Source organism: Schistocerca americana, chromosome 1 (genome assembly GCF_021461395.2).
Source record: "Schistocerca americana isolate TAMUIC-IGC-003095 chromosome 1, iqSchAmer2.1, whole genome shotgun sequence".
NCBI classification, from domain to species: Eukaryota; Metazoa; Arthropoda; class Insecta; order Orthoptera; family Acrididae; genus Schistocerca; species Schistocerca americana.
Genome location: NC_060119.1, coordinates 537,431,383 through 537,451,080, shown reverse-complemented (window position 1 = coordinate 537,451,080; position 19,698 = coordinate 537,431,383). Strand labels below are relative to the sequence as shown.

The 19,698-nt window shown below is 42.7% G+C and overlaps 1 protein-coding gene across 1 annotated transcript in view; it reads left to right on the top strand.

Moving 5' to 3' along the window:
* LOC124573504 (odorant receptor 43a-like) overlaps positions 1-19,698 on the top strand; it is a 42,628-nt gene that overhangs the window by 4,451 nt on the left and 18,479 nt on the right. The window contains exon 2 of the mRNA XM_047131138.1: positions 6,109-6,208. Within this exon, the coding sequence (XP_046987094.1) occupies positions 6,109-6,208 (100 nt within the window). The remainder of the gene's footprint in view (positions 1-6,108; positions 6,209-19,698) is intronic.

Genomic DNA, 19,698 nt, shown 5'->3' with positions numbered 1-19,698 from the left:
TTGAGTTATTGCGGTAGAGAGCAGTGTTTTCTAGTGGTGACTTGTTGGAACCATTTTCAATAGTCAAACGACTGTACCGAGGGGCGATTAGAGGACCTGCTAGACATCTGCGTTTTGCGGGTTGCATGCGAATCAAGCGAAATACAATTCAGGTCGTTCAGATGCTTTTGAGCACGACTGTACATAACTGTGATTCACGAAAAAGGTTCGCATATGGGCAAGCGATGGTGAGACGTGAGACACCACAACCGGTGCCGAACGAGAAGGTGCAGCCAATTCGTATATCAAGGTGCCCGTCAGACTTCTCCCGTGTCGTGTCCACATCTTTATTATCGTGCTTATAAAAATAACCACTGCTCGGTCTCGTTCGTGGACTAGTCCAAGAGCTTCACGACTATTGGGAAGGGTGAGGGTTTCGTATCCGACCTTGATAAGCATACCTGTACTCACAAAATATCCTAATGCCGCGCCAGGGGTCGGCACGCCAACACCACCGGCCTAGGAAGAACTGTGCTAGGTGGAGGATGCAAGAACCTAGATAAGTGTTGGAAAAGGTGACCCGTTGTATCATGTCCAGAGACGTTAACCTGTGACTTTAGACACTTGCACGAATTGTTTGCAGAAGATGCCTGTAGCTCAGTGCCGCCGAGTGTCGAACTTCTGTAGTGAAGATAATTCCTAGGCATTTCATGCTGTTGATCGGCTGTAATGGTCGTAGACTTCCCGGCGGGAGTCCTCTCCCGGTGTTCATCGCTGCTGACTTTGCCATGTTCATACGACTTCCCTTAGCCATATCATACAAATTAAGTCAATACAAGGCCACTCTTTCCTCGTCGGCCGACCGTGCTAAAAACACTAGGTCATCCGCGTATGTTCTGCATATAAATTTGTTGTGCCTTATCGTCAATTCTTGGAGTCGATTCCGGAGCCCGCAAAGCAGCAGCTCGACAGCGATGACACACAATATCGTCGACAGAGGCCACCCTTATCTGACCGATCGTGAGATGATGATTGGCCCCACCATGCGTCCGTTGATAAGCACTCTGGATGAGGCGCCGTGGAGTAGTCACATAATGACGGCGACAGAACTTTCAGGAAACTTCATCTGCGTCATCATTTCCGTGAGATAGGAATGGCTCACCCTATCAAGGGTGCGATCGAAGTCTATCGATATCAGTACACCCCGTAGACGACGTGTTGTCGCGGTAGTCGCTGAGTGCCGTTTGTGTACTGCTATCCCCTCCTAGCTGGGTTTTGTCGAGTTATGTCACTTGGCGTAGTACGCGTTTAAAGCGTGATACAAATATCCTGGTGTAGATCTTGTAGCTGTAATTAAAAAGGGTCAGTGGCCGCTAGGCCTTCCTCCCTGTACCGCCTGATAGTTTGTGGATAGAAATGATCATTCCTTCCACGAAGGAGGGTGTAAGAGGCACATTGAGAGACATCAATTCGCGGTACATGGCAGTGCATCGCGGAATCGTGAGGTCTTTAATTGTACGATAAAACTCTAACGGAAACCCGTCGGGCCCCGGCGATTTGTGCGAGGTTCCCTTATCAAGCGCTTCCATTACGTCGTCAACTGTGACTTCCCCTGTTAACTCCCGGTTGGCCGTCTCGTCGAGGCACGCGGACAGCATTTGTCGGACCTCATGAAAGGTTGCCTGATCGTGTTCCGCTTCTTTATAGAGATGACCGTATTGTTCAACAAAGGCGTTGGCAATGTCTTTTTGCGTTGTCACACGGCGACCGCCAGCAGTACTACCGACGGTATTAATATTCGGCGGCTACGTTGTTTTTCTCTCACAACGTGATACATTGACAGTGATTCTCCACGGACTCAGAGGCCCTTGCACGGATTGCGACACCGTTCAGAGAGCGGCGCGTTATGGAAATTATTGGGGATTGCGCTCGATTTATAGCAACTCTCCGGTCCTGTGAAGGCGCTTGTACAGGGAGTTCTCGGAGGGTCGTGAAATAAAATTCCCTCGTGTGGCGCCACCACATCTTCTGCTCTCTTCCGTATGCAATTAACGCTCAACGCAATGCAGGCTTAATGCATTCCAGCCACCATTGCAGCGTTGTCGGATATGTCAGGAAACGTCGTTCACATATGTGCCAAATGTCTTCGATTAAGCGTCTGCACTCATCTTCACTGAGGTGAGCTGTATTCAATTTGCAAACACAGCGACTCCTCCACACTCGTTGACGACTTAGGGAGACCGTGTGTGTATATGCTATGTGATCTGGAAAGGCGACGGCGGCGGACATGCCGTCACCCCAGTCCCCCGTCCACCTCCTCCAATTTGCCTATGACACCGCCTTCCTTACCCTCGCCCCACCCTTCAACGCTCCCAACACCTACTTCAATCCCACCTTAACCAGTTCACCGCTTGGTGCAACCAGTGGCTGCTCAGGATCAATCCTTCCAAAACCCAGGCAATCATCATAGGCAACACCACCTCTAACCTTCATCTCCTAGATTTTTACCTAACCATATATGGCCGCTCCATTCACTCAACCCCACCCTGAAGTACCTTGGTGTCTCCCTCGACTGCTGCCTTTCCTGGACCCCCATCTCCAGACAGTCCAAGCCAAGGCACGTACCCTACTCTGTCTCCTTAAGCTCCTCTCCATCCGAACGTGGGGTTTGGACCCCTTCACTATCCTCCACACATTTCTATCCCTCATCCACCTCATCCTGTGCTATGCCCATCCCACCTGGATCTCTGCCCCTCCCACCTACTATAAGCCCATCAAAATCCTTGAACGCCATGCACTCCGCCTCACCTATCATATCCACCTCCCATCCGCCATGCAGATCCCTCCTTTTGCTCAAATGGATACGAATCCTTTACATCTCCCGCAGGGTCGATCCTCCACACCCACTTGTCTCTCCCATCCTCACATATCCTGGCTGATTGCTGCGCCTGTATTCTTGCATCCAGCATGCTCTCCATCTTCACACTCTCCATACCCTTGCCCAAGGTGGCTTCCAACTTCCCCTTCCTGATGATGTCCTTGTTCCCTCCATCTGCCCCTCCTATCAAATGTAACACCCCCTCCCTCTTCCCCCTTTTTCTCCTGGACACCCTCTCCTCCCCCCTCACATTCATTTCTACCCCCTTCCCCTCTCCCTTGTCTTCCTCTTCCTCCCCTCCCCCACCCTGGGCTTCCAACCCCTACCCTCTCCCTTCCCCACCCTCCCTTCTTTCACCAATGGGCTCCTTCCCCCCTCCTTCCCCCTCCTTCTCCCATGCCTTTCCCCTGAATCCAGTGGCAGGCACGTCCCCCTCCCCCCTTCATCAGTGTGTTGGTGTCTGTTTCGCTGATGATCGTGCCCACAATGGTTCTATGTGCCAGTGTTTCTTCACTTTGTGCAACAGTGTTTTCATCATCGTCCTTCTACGTTCGTATAAGCAACTGGATGTCTATGTTTGTTTTAACTGTTGACCTCCTTTGTGTGCCCAGTGCCTTCAGTCGAATGGCTTCATATTCCCCCTCATGTTTTACTATGCATTTTTTTCTATCCTTTGTCTTCTATTGTATCTGACATTTTACCTATTGGCCGAAGAGCAGCGTATGTAGGCCGCTGCCGGCCCGCCTAGTATGAGGAATGAATTTGCAATAAAGAAAGAAAACAAAAAAAAGGTGACAGGCCACAATTCAGCATCGAGAATCGCAGATTCTAGAATACGTGTTGCGTAAATTTCAGAGTGACTTGTGATGTAGGTCTGTCTGTCGCCATGTATTGTCTCCCATGTATTGATGAGATTCATGTCCTGTACCAGTTGCTGCAGCTCTGGGCATGAATTACAGAGTGGGTGGACTGTGTATGTTGATAAGATAGTAGAGAAGACAGAGGGCATGGAAATATCTACGCTTGTCGGCACTGTGAAATGTGATCAAAGAGTCGAACATTGCACATATAATAAACACAGGAAATTAGTTTTAGGCGCCTTGAGCTTTCCTCAGAAAGGACTTGCAGGATAACGTTGCTGTAATCAATAACTGCAAGTATAAGTGTTTGCAGAGGTTTCTTTTTCAGGTCAAGAAGGGATAAGGTTTATATATCTCTGCATGGCATGTAGAGATGCTGATGCCATCATGCATATTGTAGTTACGTGCTCAGTCTAGTTTAGGTTTTCATCTGTTATTACTCCTAGACTGTTTAAGGTTAAAGATGGTATGTATCCCAATATTTCTGGCTGCTGAACCTAGAAAGACGAAGCAGTAGTGGTTGGGTTATGGGTGGGTTGTGTTTTAACCCTATATCCTGTGGCTGTTATGATATTGTTAATAGTATTTATATTAGAATGAAGTCATTCAACAGAGGTGAACAAAAGTAAAATGCAGGAGTAGTTGTCACAGTCCAACTACATTATTAGCGGTATTATGTTACCCCTCTTCTCCAGAATCTTTCCTCGATTATTATTACCTTCCAATCTGTCAATAAGTGTGGTAGATTCACTCAATTTATTGATTTAGTGAAATAATACTGGAAGCACTTGAATACGACACACAAGACAGTGAAGCAAATAATCACAATATGCAAATCACCTGCATAATTAAATGAAGAAGAAATACTGAAATACTTTTTTAAAATTTCGGATCTTGTAACTATGGTTGTTCCTAAAATTTGGACTATGGAGTTAATTATCTAGAAGTAGTCCTTACTCTCAGTCACCCAAAGAGTTAGATTTACATTCTAGCAACGTTAATAAATACAATTAATCTTTTAAATGATCATTTGTAGAGGTATACTCGAAAGCCAGGCCATCAGGAATAGCACACAGTCCTAGGTAGTAATGACTAGCTAAATGATTTGATCCTGGTTCTCTATATTGTGCTAATGTTTTGGTCTGTATGTAACTTCCCCAATATATTTTCAATATTCTGCTCTCTTTGTCTCTCTAATATTTTAACCTTCTACTTCTCCTACGAGGGCTAAGTAAACAGTTCCTGGGTGCCGCCGGAAACATGTCACTAATTCGTCATTCACGCATTTATTTCCTCGCCTTTTTCTTTAAGCAGAGAACAAGTACACTTTTGTAGTACACTGAAGGAAAGAAGATAAGATTAGTTTAGCAAGTCCAAACAATGCAATTTCAAGCATCTAAATTTCCAAGTTGTTTTTCATTGAACAATCAGTTTCGGCGATGTGTTACGCCATCTTCAGGGCCTTGAACGATATGTAGGAAGATTCACACTTCTGGTCCAGTAAAAAGTGCGGCCAGCATTGAATGACTGGTATCCGATGTTTGACGCAGCGAACCCTTCAATGATCACATCACCACATCTTCCTACTTGTCGGTCAGGGGGTTTGAAGACTGCGTAATATATCGCCGAAACTGTTCGCTCAGTAAAAAACAACTTGGAAATTTAGATGGCTGAAATATGTTTCGTTTCGACATTCTGTATTGGACAACTGAGGTCCCGCAAGCATCTGTATAAAGATGATTATTTTATGTCCTGACGACGACAAAGCAGAGAGAATTCTGACCTTCTGATAGGCTAATAGCAAGGTAGAATGTAAGCCATTCGTCTTAATGTGGCTAGCGTTTCTAGGGAAGATGTAAATTATGGTGGAAGGACAATGTTTAGAAATCAACATATTTCAAACGCTAGTTCACTGCCTTAACCATGGCACCATTTTTCTGGACCATTGTCGGTGAACTGATAGATTCCGGTGAGAACTGTCACAGAGTAAGGACTGAATTCAAGCACAAAAATCAGTTATTCACTACAACAGAGCGTAAATAATACTTAGCACCTCTTTTTCTTTCTTTTGGGTAGGGTTTCCTCCTGTGACTGGTTTCTTCAAACCTGGATAGAGAGGTTGATGGATATCCTTCTGCAAAAGATGAGAGTAATGGCTAGGACTGCTTCGCAGTTAGGTGCACTCGGATTTCAGTAAGAAGGACACAGTCTTCTTTTAATGTGGAATACAAGAGTTCGTAGTTACGGAGCTTAGATTCACATAAGAAAGGAACCTTAGTAGCTTCTGCAAATTAGTTACATCCATTCAACTATACTAACACGTGATATGATAATTGATATTTGAATTGATGCAAATAGCATATAATAATCATACAATCAATTATGTTGCAGAGCTTTCACCCTGCTGCAGGAAACCATGGACAAATCAATCTTCATTCTTCTTTTCGTCAACATGGCAGATTTATGTTCGTGTGTGTTTGCTACCGCTATAGTAAGTAACATTCTTCATTATTTTCAGAACAGCCAAGAAAAAAATGAAGTTATACGCTATGGCGTATAGCTTTATCGTTAGACTGCATAATTTTCGCTTTATGTAACATGAATTAGGAAAGTATAATAATAGTTAAATCCGATGACAAACGTATCGCGGGCAATTGCGAACCATTCTTGTGAAGACCACGATTACTGTCGTAGGACAGTCGCTTTAAATCCAAGACACACCAGGACATATGTGTTTCTTACTTTAAATACGTTTATGTGTTTCCTTAACCTAAGCCCAAGGATGGACTTCTGAGTATGTTTTAGATTAATTTTGAATTATCAGTAACGAGCGACAAATGATGTATCAGCCTTACCAGAGACTTAAGCAATTAGAAGACTCTGAGTACAACGCAAGAAATTCCGATGGGAAGATGAATTTTCCTGCATTATTAGGAGTTGGAAGAAACATAGAGATAAAAGAGATGTGAAAATTCTGACTCCATATACAACTGAGTAGGAAAATATAAATTTGCGACGCTTAAACCCGAATTATGGGGAAGTCTCCTCATGAGGTCTACCACGAAATAGCATACAGCTCGTGCGCAATGTGCAGGGTGTTAATGGATTGTGCCAGAGGCGACGAACAGCTAAGATGGCCAAAACGAATAAATTTTATCGTTCTGCCTGCAGAGGTAGTGAAATCACTACTTATTCTATTAAACAGTCATGATAGTAGCGTCCACACAGCAACCGCTTCCTGCAGCAGACCGAGCTGCATAAAAGCTCAAAATTTTTCAAACTCTGTGAGATTCATTAATACCATTCGTGGCATGTAATGTAATGTAGTACCTCGCGCACCGTTGAAGCTGCTACTGCTAGTCGACGACCCAGTCGTAGCACTACAGTTGCGGAAAATTCGAAAGTCCGAGTTGATGGGTAGCAAGAGTTTTAAAAACTATTTGAATATTCAAAACAAATTAAAGCTCGTAGATGGTGGGAAATTTTTAAAAAATTTCAGGAAAAAAGATAGCTGTAGTGGTAAATTAAAAAGTTAGAAGAATTATTTATTGGAAATTTCACACCTCCCACATTTTCCAGCTGGTCATAACGTAGTATTAAAGAGAGATGTAAAATGGTTTCAAGTTTCACTGTTTCTGTGACAGAGTTGTACACATGCATACCACTGTATCTAGCAAAGTTGTGGTTTTTACCCCACCCCTCCGTTCCATCCCTCTGAGTCTTTCCCAGCCTATGTAATGAAGTATTAAAAGAATCCTTTTCCCACCTTCCAGTTGATCAGAGTGAGTAATCAATTGATAAGCAAAAGGTAGTAGTACGAAATTAAGTTACCCTCAGTTGGAAGTCAAAAATATGCCTTATATCTGTAGAGGTCAGACATGTTTACATTCATGTTGCATAATATTAAAATGATGCCTAAAATGATGTCAAATTTCAATATTTTCGTGAAAGGAGTCGAAGATTATTTTCATACCTCTGACTGTAATCACCCCAATATTATCTGCATTATTCCCGTTATATTTGTATACATACAGATATCTCTACTGTAACAGTGTAAAAAATGGAAGCAAGTTGCATAATTTCTGTGAACATCAAGGATATTTGCATGTCACAGCATGCACGCATACGCTCGCCACACACACACACACACACACACACACACACTCACACACACACACACACATACACACTAGTACACACACTGCTAGGTGAGAGGAATCATGGTTAGCTGACATAATACCGGACTGGACAACGATGATAATTTTACAGGGTGAGCACCATCGCCATGCTTATAAATGGGTGGGAAACAGTTTACTATCTGACAGGCACCTCTGACAACGACTAAGCTACGCAACACGCCTTCCTGATTTTATAGAACGCCACCATGATGGGCCAGCAAGTAAAAGTGAGATTAGTTCCCATTAATAAGCACATTTCTTATCTTGTTGCTATTCAACAAATCTCGGAGGAAAATGAGCTCAAAGTTTCTAGGTATCCCCAGGAGACTCAAGTTCTACAGATGCGCAAATTGTATCTTTTGCAACGTCGAGGGAAGAGATAACTGGGACTCACATTAGAGCCTCACATTTTTTGGTTATAATTTGTCCACTCATTACGACGCTTGTAATAAAGTTATATACGTCTTACAAAGGTGGAATTACTTGCTGGATGTATTCCAGTCCCTGTCTGCCCCTATAGTTATTACCCTCCACAGCTCCCTCTGGTACCATGGAAGTTACTCCCAAATATCTTAGTTCTTGTCCTATCATACTGTCCCTTCTTCATGCCATTGTTTACCATATGTTCCTTGTGGTGTCGTCCGAAGTATGATGGTACCTTGCAACGCAATCACAAGAAGAGATAATCGCTACAAGCAGCATGGACGAATGAGCGTCATTGGCGTAGCCACGCCCTAAAGCGCTTCGTTACGTCTCCACAACGGCTCCTTCCACTCGTGGTCAAACACAGAACCACTCAGTCTCAGTCTGCAGTCGTAGAGTAAGATGACAGCATCGTCTTCTAGCAGGCCAACACAACGTGAATGTTGAGTGTTTTTATTGAGAGACTTTTTATAAAAGTTGTAATAAAGTGAACTAATGTCTCATATGTTATGGTTTCTACTTGGTCTCCTCCTGGAGCACACCAGAGAATCCATCGTTGTACCGACGAGTGTATTTTCGTCTGGTAAAACAGTCATTTGCTCATAGTATTTGGAGAGAACCTCCTCATTCTTCGCGTTATCGGATCATATAGTTTTTAACGTTGTTCTGTAACACTACATCTCCAAAGCTTCGATTATTTCATTTTCCCACTGACCATAATTTACTAAAAAACCACGCTGTGCTCGAAGCGTACATTCTCAGAAACTTCTTCCTCAAATTATGGCCAATGTTCGATAAAAGTACTGCTTGTCAGGAATTCCCTCTTCGGCTGTGTTAGTCTGCTATTGTTCTTCTTGATTTGTTCGTTATGAGTTATTTTGCATTTAAGGTAGAAGAATTGCATTAATTCGTTTACTTCGTAATCACCAATTTTGATGTTGAGAGTCTTGCTATTCTCAATTCTGTTACCTCTCAATACTTTCATATTTTTCCAGTTTACTCTCAATCCATTTTCATTCAACAGGTCATACTGCTTCATCCTCACTACGGATAGCAATGTTATCAAAGAATCTCCTCATCGATATCTTTTCAGTTTGAATATTAATCCTACTTTTATTTTCGTAATTGCTTTTCCCATACATAAATTGAACAATAGGGACGGAAGACTACATTTCTGTCTTACACCAAAATTATTAATCCTACCACTTCATTCTTGTTCTTCCGGTCCTACTGTTCCCTCTCGATTCTTGTAATTATTGTTTCTTACTCGTTTTCCTCTATACCTTTCTTCAAATTTTCACAGACTTTCGAACATCTAGCGTCATTTTACACTGTCGAACGTTTCTCCCATTTTCCCATACCCTAGGAACGTGTTTTAATTTTTCTTCAGTCTTGCTTCCATGATCAAGCGCAAAGTGACAACTGCCTCTCTGATGTCTTTGTCTTTCGTAAAGCCAAATTGATCGTCATGTAACATATACTCAGTTTTCTTTTCCATGCTTCAATATATGATTCTTGTCAGCAGCTTGGATGCATGAGATGTAAGCTGACTGTGCGGTTGTTCTCGCACTTATCTGCCTTTGCCTATTCCCAGTAGTGTGGATGGTAGTTTCTCGAAAGTCTGATAGTACCCTGCTAGTGTCATAGATTCTAAAAACCAATACGAATAGCCAGTTGGTTGCCATTCTCTTCGATGATCTTAGAAATTCCAGTGTTATCTTTGCCTACCGCCTTATTTGATCGCAAGTGTGGTGGAGTTTTGTTAATCTCTGACATACTGGATCCCATATGTGTTCCAGATCGACTCTAGTACCTTCTTGTATCAAGACATTAGACAAGTCCTTGCCTACATAGAGGCCTTTGGTGTACTCTTTCCATCCATCCGCTCTCATCTCTGCGCTTATCAGTGGTAATTCTGTTGCACACTGAGTCACTGAGTCATCACACTTGCCTTTATTTCCACTTATCTACACACAGAATCAGTCCTACCGACGATCATTTCTGTTTCGTTTTCTTCACGTTCTTCCTGTAGCGATTTCACCTGGGGTGCCTTCTACTTACTATTCATTTAATTCCTAAGGGGTTTAGTATTTCCATACTCTTGTCTTTCCCTGAAGATTTTTGTACTTTATACTTTCGTCGATCAAGTAAAGTATTTCTTCTGTTACCCAAGGCTTCTTTCCACTTACTTTCCAAGTACCGATGTTTATCTGTGTATCATATGTGACTGCCCTTTTTAAAGATATTAACTTATTTTTAGTGAACTACCTGCTCTGGTATCCCTTACCTCACTGATAATACAGGGTGTCCCATAAGAGTGACCAGATTTTAAATAGAATTATTTATTAGGAATAAGGGCTTAACACCAACAAATTGTATACTAAATTACTCAGAAAAGACAGAAGATTATAAAAATCCATCATAAATATTCAATATGTCTTCCATTGGCTGCACGGACGACATCTAGACGATAGCCGAATTCATCCCAAACTGAGCGTAAGGTGTCTTCTGTCACTGAAGCTACAGCAGCTGATTTTCTGGTTTTTAGTTCATCAATGTCACAAGGTAAGGGAGGACCTTAAACAAATTGTTTAACATGTCCCCACAGGAAGAAATGAGATGGTGTTAAGTCAGGAAACCTAGGCGGCCAAGAGTGTAAAGCCTGGTCTCGCGGTGCGAGTGCTGTGGTGCTCCATCTTGCTGATAGATTAAATTGCCAGAGTCAAGTTGTGTGAATAACCATTTCCGTAGCGTAGCAAGATATGATTGTCCTGTTACGGTTTCTTCTTCGAGAAAGTAGTGTCCATAAACCCTGTTTGGCGAAACAACACAAAAAACATTCACTTTTGGTGAATCACATTCGTGTTCAGTTGTTTCATGAAGTTTTTCGAGCCTCCATGTACGCACATTATGACGGTGAACCTTACTGCTAATATGGAAAGTTGCCTCATCGCTGAATATCGACTGTGACATAAAAGTGTCATCTTCCATGTCCTCTAGAATAGCATTGCTGAAGACCACCCGCTTTACTTTGTCAGTATCTCGAAGAGCTTCCACCAGTTGTAATCGCTATGGTTTGAGGGCAAAATGACGCCGTAACACACGCCACACTGCCATGCGCGGTAACCCAACTTCTCGCCTAGCACAACGCATAGACTTGCGGGGGCTCCGCTCAAGTGCTCGTCGGATTTGTTCCAATGTTTGTTCAGGAACGCGTGGCAGTCCAGGACTTTTGCCTTTACAGAGGCACCCTGTTTCCTCAAACTGTTTATACCACTGTCGAATGTTCTTTGGTGATGGTGGTTTAGCACGAAAACGAATATGAAACGCTCGCTGAACTGCGATAATTGAGTTCGGCTAAATGCAATAACACAATACGCGAGGACGTCATAATTGTGCGAAACTGGCTGCACGCTCCAGGTCAGCGCTCGTAGCGACATCTAGCGGATTTTTTTCTGAAACTCTAGACCATACCGATTACATCCAGCGCTGTCGAAGTTACCTAGTGACATTTGTCTCAATATTATTACAAGTTAAAATCGGGTCATTCTTTTTGGGACACCCTGTATTCTTAGAGAACTTCCAACACGTCTCACGATTAGTGACTACACTAGTCAAGAATCACAAGAGAAAGAGGTAAACATGCAAAAGACCTGGAGATACAGAAAAATCTCGGTTGAATTTCACCTTGATCAGAGATTTCTAAATCATATATTATACGGTAGGGCGTAACCAGGTGCATAATGAAGAGTAGACTGATATGTAATAGAATCGTCTGGAAGAATTAGTGTGGAAGGAAGTGTCACTGAGGACGAAAGAGTGTGCGGACGATATTATGGTCAGTTTTGATGTAGTGGCGCTGTTTACGAATGTGCCTATCAAAGACGTTTTGGACCTAAATTCCCAGAACCCTGTAAGTGACTTGGTCGAGCTATTTAGGCACACACTTACGTCCTCCTATTTCGTGTACAACGGCCAATATTATGATCAGACAGACGGCGTAGCAATGGGTAGCCCGTTGGCTCCAGCTGTTGCAAACCTCTTCATGGAGGATTTAGAGGATATTGCCATAAATACTGCGCCTTTGAAGCCGAAGTGTTTCTTTCGATACGTTGACGACACGTCCGTCATTTGGCCCCATGGACGCGATAAATTAGACGAGTATTTGGAACACCTCAATGGCATCAACAGTGATATCCAATTCACCATGAAGGTGGAAAAAGAAAATGCATTGCACTTCCTCGACGTCCTTGTCCACCGTAGACGAAATGGGTGCCTTGGCCACAGCGTCTACAGAAAACGCACCCCCACAAACCTGTACCTGCACGTCACGAGCCATCATCATCCAGCACAGAAGCGCACAGTATTACAAACATTGGTGCATCGTGCAAGAGTAATATCAGACGACGACAACCTGCCCCACGAACTGAGCCACCTACGCAAAGTTTTCAGGAATAACGGCTACAGCGCCCATCAAGTGAAAGAAGTGATTTCTGGGAAATATCAGAATAAGACTGCCGACGAAGACCAATAAAAGAAACTTGCTTTGCTGCCATTCTGTGGCTCTGTGTCGGGCAAGATAAGCCGCCTGTTGAAAAGACACAAGATTAAATAAATCTTCGGGCCTCCAACGAAAATCCGTCAATTACTGAGACCCGTTAAAAACGCAATAGGCCTCAGAACACCTGGAGTCTACGAAATACGTTGTGAGTGTGGCCAGAAGTGGTGGCGGTGGTTAGTGTTTAACGTCCCGTCGACAACGAGACGGAGCGCAAGCTCGGGTTAGGGAAGGATTGGGAAGGAAATCGGCCGTGCCCTTTCAAAGGAACCATCCCGGCATGTGCCTGGAACGATTTAGGGAAATCACGGAAAACCTAAATCAGGATGGCCTGATGGCCAGAAGTAATCGGGCAAACAGTGCACGTCCGCCGCTCGTGGTCTCGCGGTAGCGTTTTCGCTTCCCGAGCACGGGGTCCCGGGTTCGATTCCCGGCGGGGTCAGGGATTTTCACCTGCCTCGAGATGACTGGGTGTTTGTGTTGTCCTCATCATTTCATCATCATCCAGGAAAGTGTCGAAATTGGACTGAGCAAAGATTGGATAATTGTACGGGCGCTGATAACCACGCAGTTGAGCGCCCCACAACCCAAACATCATCATCATCATCATCAAACAGTGCGCACTGTTGAACAACGCAGGAAAGAACATGAGAGGCATTATCGCCTACGCTATCCAGAGAAATCTGCTTTAGCTGAGCATGCGTTAGAAAACGGTCACCACATAAAATTTGACGATACCTCTGCCGTGGCTCGCACTAACGGTTTCTGGGACAGTTTAATAAAGGAAGCTATTGAAATAAAAATTACTGCAAACACCCTGAATAGAGACGGTGCTTGCAGCTCAGCGCTGCGCGGGATCCAGAGATCGCGCGGTTGAAGAGGGCAAATCGAACGCCGACTCAAAACATGCCCATATATGGCAATGTCACGGGCACCAGTGACATCACAGCCGGCAGCTAGCGTATATAAGGGCGCACCAACAGCCCACTGGCAGTCATTACACTTGACAATGGCCAAAGAGTGCATGGCCTAAAGCTCGTGTAGTTTTAAGCAATTGACGCGGTTGGAAACCCGAGAACGTTTTATTCAATGTTATCGCCACGAGACTCTACATTCATACATGAGTAGACTTTATTTAGTCTTTGATAAAACCGATGGAGTGGGAATGAACATTTTCTATATTTAAGGTTTATGGATTTACATTAAACAAATTTCCGATAAATATTGCAAAACTGCTATACACAAACAATGGTAGCCTCAAATGCCACATTAAAGCGCGAAATATCTATCACCATACCAGGAGAAGCGCTCACAAAAGGATCTGTACGTGCACGTACCCTAACAACATTTATAGCACCCAAAACTTAATAAAAAGCGCTTGGCGTGATGAAAGACGAATTTCATGGTGAACCTTTCCAGAATTTGTTGGTCTACGAGCAATACTGTACGCCCTTAAGACCGAGTCGGGTCACATAACGAGTAGAGAGAAAGACGTAAAGCAATCTTAAGTAGATAGGTAAAAAAGACTACAGGCAATGCGTATTGGATTCGGATGTAAAAACCGCAGTGCAGCACATGATCCAACTGAAGCAATACGACTTTTCCGTTATTAGCCAATACCATTTGGCAATACTTGCAAAACATAATAAAAGTCATATACTGTTCAAAAAACTTAAGGGAGTGCAGCCACGTGACGTCGTCAAAAACTGCCGTTATTTCGACAGTTGCTTACTCTGTCCTTTTAAAGGATACTCTCTTGAAGTAAGGGCTGTGGAAGCGAATTTAAAAACCTTATTGCAGAGCAGGCCCGGAAACACACACACACACACACACACACACACACACACACACACACACTGTTAATACTAGCGCCATTATTTATTTATTTATTTTTTTGAGTCAATCTTCTGACCGGATTGATGTGCACCACCACAAACTCCTCTTCCTTGGCCAACCTCTTTATCTCAGAGTAGCACTTGCAACCTACGTCCTCAATTATTTGCTGAACGTATTCCAATCCCTGTCTTACTCTACAGTTTGTGCCCTTTACAGCTCCCTCTAGTACCTTGGAAATAATTCCCGGATGTCTTAACGGCTGTCCTGTCATCCTGTCCCTTCTCCTTGTCAGTGTTTCTCACATATTCCTTTCCTCTTCGTTTCTGCGCAGAACCCCCTCATTCCTTACCTTCTCAGTTCATCTATTTTTCAACATTCCTCTGTACGACCGTATCTCAAATGCTTTGATTCTTTTTTGTTCCTTTTTTCCCACACTCAGTTGTTCACCACTATACAATGTTCTGCCCTAAACTTACTTTCTCAGAAACTTATTCCTCAAATTAAGGCATAGTAGGCTTCTCTTGGCCAGGAATGCCCTTTTGCCGATGATAGTCTACTGTTGCTGTCCCCGTTGCTACGGCCGTCACTGGTTAATTTGCTGCCTAGGTAGTAGAATTCCTCAATTTCATCTACTTCTCACTGTTGTTATTTCTGGTACTGCTCATTATTTTCGTCTTCCGACGATTTTCTCTCAATCCATATTCTGTACTCACTAGACTGTTCATTTCATTCAGCAGATTATGTGATACTTCTTCACTTTCGCTCAGGATACCTATGTCATCAGCGAATCGCACCGTTAATATTCTTTCACCTTCAGTTTTAATCCCGCTCCTGAACCTTTCTTTTGTTTCCATCATTGCTTCTTCGATGTACAGATTCAACGGTAAGGACGAGACACTACATTCCTGTCTTGCGCCCTTTTCAATCCGAGTATTTCGTTCATAGTCGTCCACTCTTATTATTCCCTCTTGGCTCTTGTACATAATTGTATATTACCCGTCTCTCCCTATAGCTTCCACTTACTTTTCTCGGAATTTCGAACATCTTGCACCATTTTACATTGTCGAACGCCTTTTCCTGGTCGAAAAAATCCTATGATTTTTCTTTAGTCTTGCCTCCATTATCAACCGCAACATGAGATTTGCATCTCTGGTCCCTTTCCTAAAGCCGAGCAGGTCGTCATCTAACACATCCTAGATTTATTTTCCATTCGTCTGTGTATTATTCTTGTTAGCAACTTGGATGCATGAGTTGTTAAGCTGATTGCGTGATAATTCTCTCGCTTTTCAGCTCTTGCAGTCTTCTGATTTGTGTGGATGATATTTTTCCGAAAGACTGATGGTAAGTCGCCAGACTCATACATTCTATACACCAACGAGAACAGCGTTCTGTTAGCAGTTCCCCAATGGTTTTAGAAACTGTGATGAAATGTTATCTATACTTTGAGCCTTATTTAATCTTAAGTTCTCCAAAGCTGTTTTAAATTCTGATTCTGATTCTAGTACTGGATCCCCTGTCTCTTCTAATTCGACTCCTGTTTCCTGTTCTAATACATCAAATAAATATTCCCCCACATAGAGGCCTACAGTGTTCTCCTTCCACCTATCGGCACTCTCCTTTGCATTTAACGGTGGAATTCCCATGGCACTCTCAATACTACAAGCCTTGCTTCTAATTTGTCAGTCCTTCCAACAATCATTTCTTTTTCGATTTCTTCACATTTTTCATGCAGTCAATTACGTCTTAGCTTCCCTGCACTTCCTATTTCTTTCATTCTACATAGACTTGTATTTCTGTATTCCTCAATTTCCCTGACCATTTTTGTACTCCCTTCCTTCGTAGATCAACTGAAGTACTTCCTCTGTTACTCATGGTGTTTTTCTTTGTACCTATGTTTTTTCTTTCCAACGTACTTTTTAATTTAATTTCAACTGTTTCCTTAATTATCGTATCCCAATAGTTGGAAATGCATTCAAGAATCTCCGTTTTGTTACATTTCATAAGATGACAGGTGCCAACACTATGTTCTGCAATGACGGATTTGCTTGCTGCTGTAAGTGTGTGTGCTCTTTGCACTCAGTACACCCTTCCTCCATAGTCCTGAAAGTCTGAGCAGTATATGAGACGCCGAAACTGCAAGTAATATAGTAGACACACATCTGACGCAAACCAAGATCATCCTTTCCAGAAACTGCAAGGACCCCAATGTTAGATGGTAATCTAAAACCATTTCACATCACATTTCCGCAAAGTACGACCAAACCTGTTGGAAATCATCCATGTGTAAAGCAAAAAGGCCGTGGCCTTTGGTGCCACCTCGGTATATCATCATTCCCCTGGTGTCTGATTGGTCGATAGCGCAAAACACGCCTCATCTGTCTTCCACCATAATCATTCTGGGCTGAGACAGCCGACAAACTCTAGGGGTCTGACATGACGTGGGTCCTATATGAAGCCGATTCAAGTCAGTGTGAATAGGTTTCCTATTAATGACATTTCCCAACGTACCATCAATCTCGCTCTTAATGAACACGTCGAGGAAGCTAAGGCAGCCTGCTTTTCCACCTCCTTCGTGAAACAAATATTCGAATGGACTGAATTCAGGTGTTGTAAAAAGTCATTCAATTTGTCACTGGGATGAGGCCAAAAAACAAGAGTATCGTCTACGTTTCAGAAAAAAACGCACGTTTCAAAGCCGATGACAGGGCTTTGCTCAAAAAAAAAAAAAAAAAAAAAAAAAAAAAAAAAAAAAAAAAAAAAAAAAAAAAAAAAGAGGTTCAAATGGCTCTGAGCACTGTGGGACTTAACATCTGCGGTGATCAGTCCCCTAGAACTTAGAACGACTTAAACCTGATTAACCTAAGGACATCGCACACATCATTGCCTGAGGCAGGATTCGAACCTGCGACAGTAGCGGTCACGCGGTTCCAGACTGAAGCGCCTAGAACCGCACGGCCACACCGGCCTGTCATTTGCTGCAAGTCTTCCACATTGGCAATATTAGGTGACATTGAGTTTCGATTGTACTGGTCCTTGAATAAAAATTAAGTGAAAGTATTCAAGTGTTGAAATAATTTCACCAACTCAATACCGAACATAGCTTCAGCTAACAGTAATGAATCACAAGGGGGGACACAAGTGAAGAGAGAGACCACATTTAAACTTACTAGAATATTAAAGTCATCCAGATGGCTTCCCTCTAATCGACGTAAGAAACCAGCTGAATTCTTAAAGTGATACACCCGACCTACTAGTGAGCTGAACAGAGTAGCAGGGGTCTTGTTACATGAGACGTTGGAGAATCACTGTTACTCACAAAAAACCTAATAGAAACCGCTTCTAAGGTGGACAACACGATAAGAGATAAGGCTCTTGATAGTCTCTTGTAAGAAGGGACTTCTCTTGAGGAGGCTGTTAGTCTTCCTTTCAATACCTTTTTAGGGGTCAGCGCCGATCCTGCGATACGCTGAATTAGACTTAAGCACTGCGTCATTTGGTCATAATGCTGCTTGTCAAAAACAACAGTAGAATTGCCCTCGTCCGCTGGCAAAATAATAATATCCGGATCAGTTCAGAGTTAACTAATAGCAATATTGCTTTCTCCGTGAGATTTTTAACAAAACACCGAGATATAATATTAGACTCCAAGTCGCAGAAACGTTGAAACTTCGTCAAATCCTGGACAGTTGCAGAATGAAATTCCGAAACAGACTGTGATCATGAATCGCCGTCCACGCAATCCAGAGAAAAAGCCGAAATTTTAAAGCAATCACTAAACAAAGCCAAAAAAGTTCCTCTGAAAGGAAGTCCAATTGCCGACGAGCGTAATAGATCCTTTCACAAACAAGAGCTTGGCCAGGGTGTGGCTTGACGCGATTGGTGGCAGGAGAATCAATACGATTCACAACTTCGGAAAACGTTAGAACAACATTTTTATCGTGACACCTGAACAAAAATGACAATGCGCATTTCTGTCTAACTCTACCGCATCAATGTTTATTCAACCTCCACATGCAACGACATTTTCCCTTGTGATAGCGGTAAACTGTGAGACCTTAATTTCTCCCAGCGTATGCAATGTTCAAATAACTTACGGAAATGCAGCCTGATGACGTCGTCAACACGCAATGATATTTCGATTTTGGCACACCCTGTCATTTTTCAACGGAAATCTGCAGCAAGTAAGCATGGTGCAGGGGTATTTAAGACATCGGTCTACAGAGCAATTCTGGAATGATGACTAATAACCAACGGATAAGAAAGCATCAACTCCGACGCTCTGTATTTGACAAGGGAAAGAGCAGGATACCACACAGTATTTAAACAGAAACCTTCATCTCTATTTGTATGGTTACTTGCTAACTTAAGTTTAACTGCTTCTATGATAACACATTCCCAACAGCTGGGCGTACATGCCAATATCTCCATATTATTATGTTCCATGCAACATTCTCTTCGGGCCGGCATCTGCAAGGAATCATGCGCTCTCCCTTGTTAAAAAATAGAAGGACAGAGTTAACGCTGCCTCATCTGTTCCTTGTTAATTTTCACAATAAATATCTTCCAACGTTGGTCATCTTTGGTTGCATGATGATGCTAAGTATTACAGCGGTTTTGTGGATCATGTTTCCCAAATTGCTCTGCAAACTGACATATCAAATTCCGTTTTACAGTGCTCACTTTTTGCAGTTTTGCCCTAAAAATTACAGAGTCAGCAACACCCAACAGCATTCCAATAAGTTGTTTGAGTATTGTATATGTAAGGAGAATGTCAGGTATCATAATCGTCATACACTTCCACATTAAGTAAATACATTCTTTTGTGGTCACTGCTTTGTGAAGAATTATGTTGGTTCATTTCATTTTAAATATCTGGAAAATATGCAGAAAAATTTAAATAAATGTAAATAATGTAAATACGTAAAAACAGTACACGTAAAATATCGAATGAAAAAAATTTATGATAAATTCAATGTTTAAGGTTGT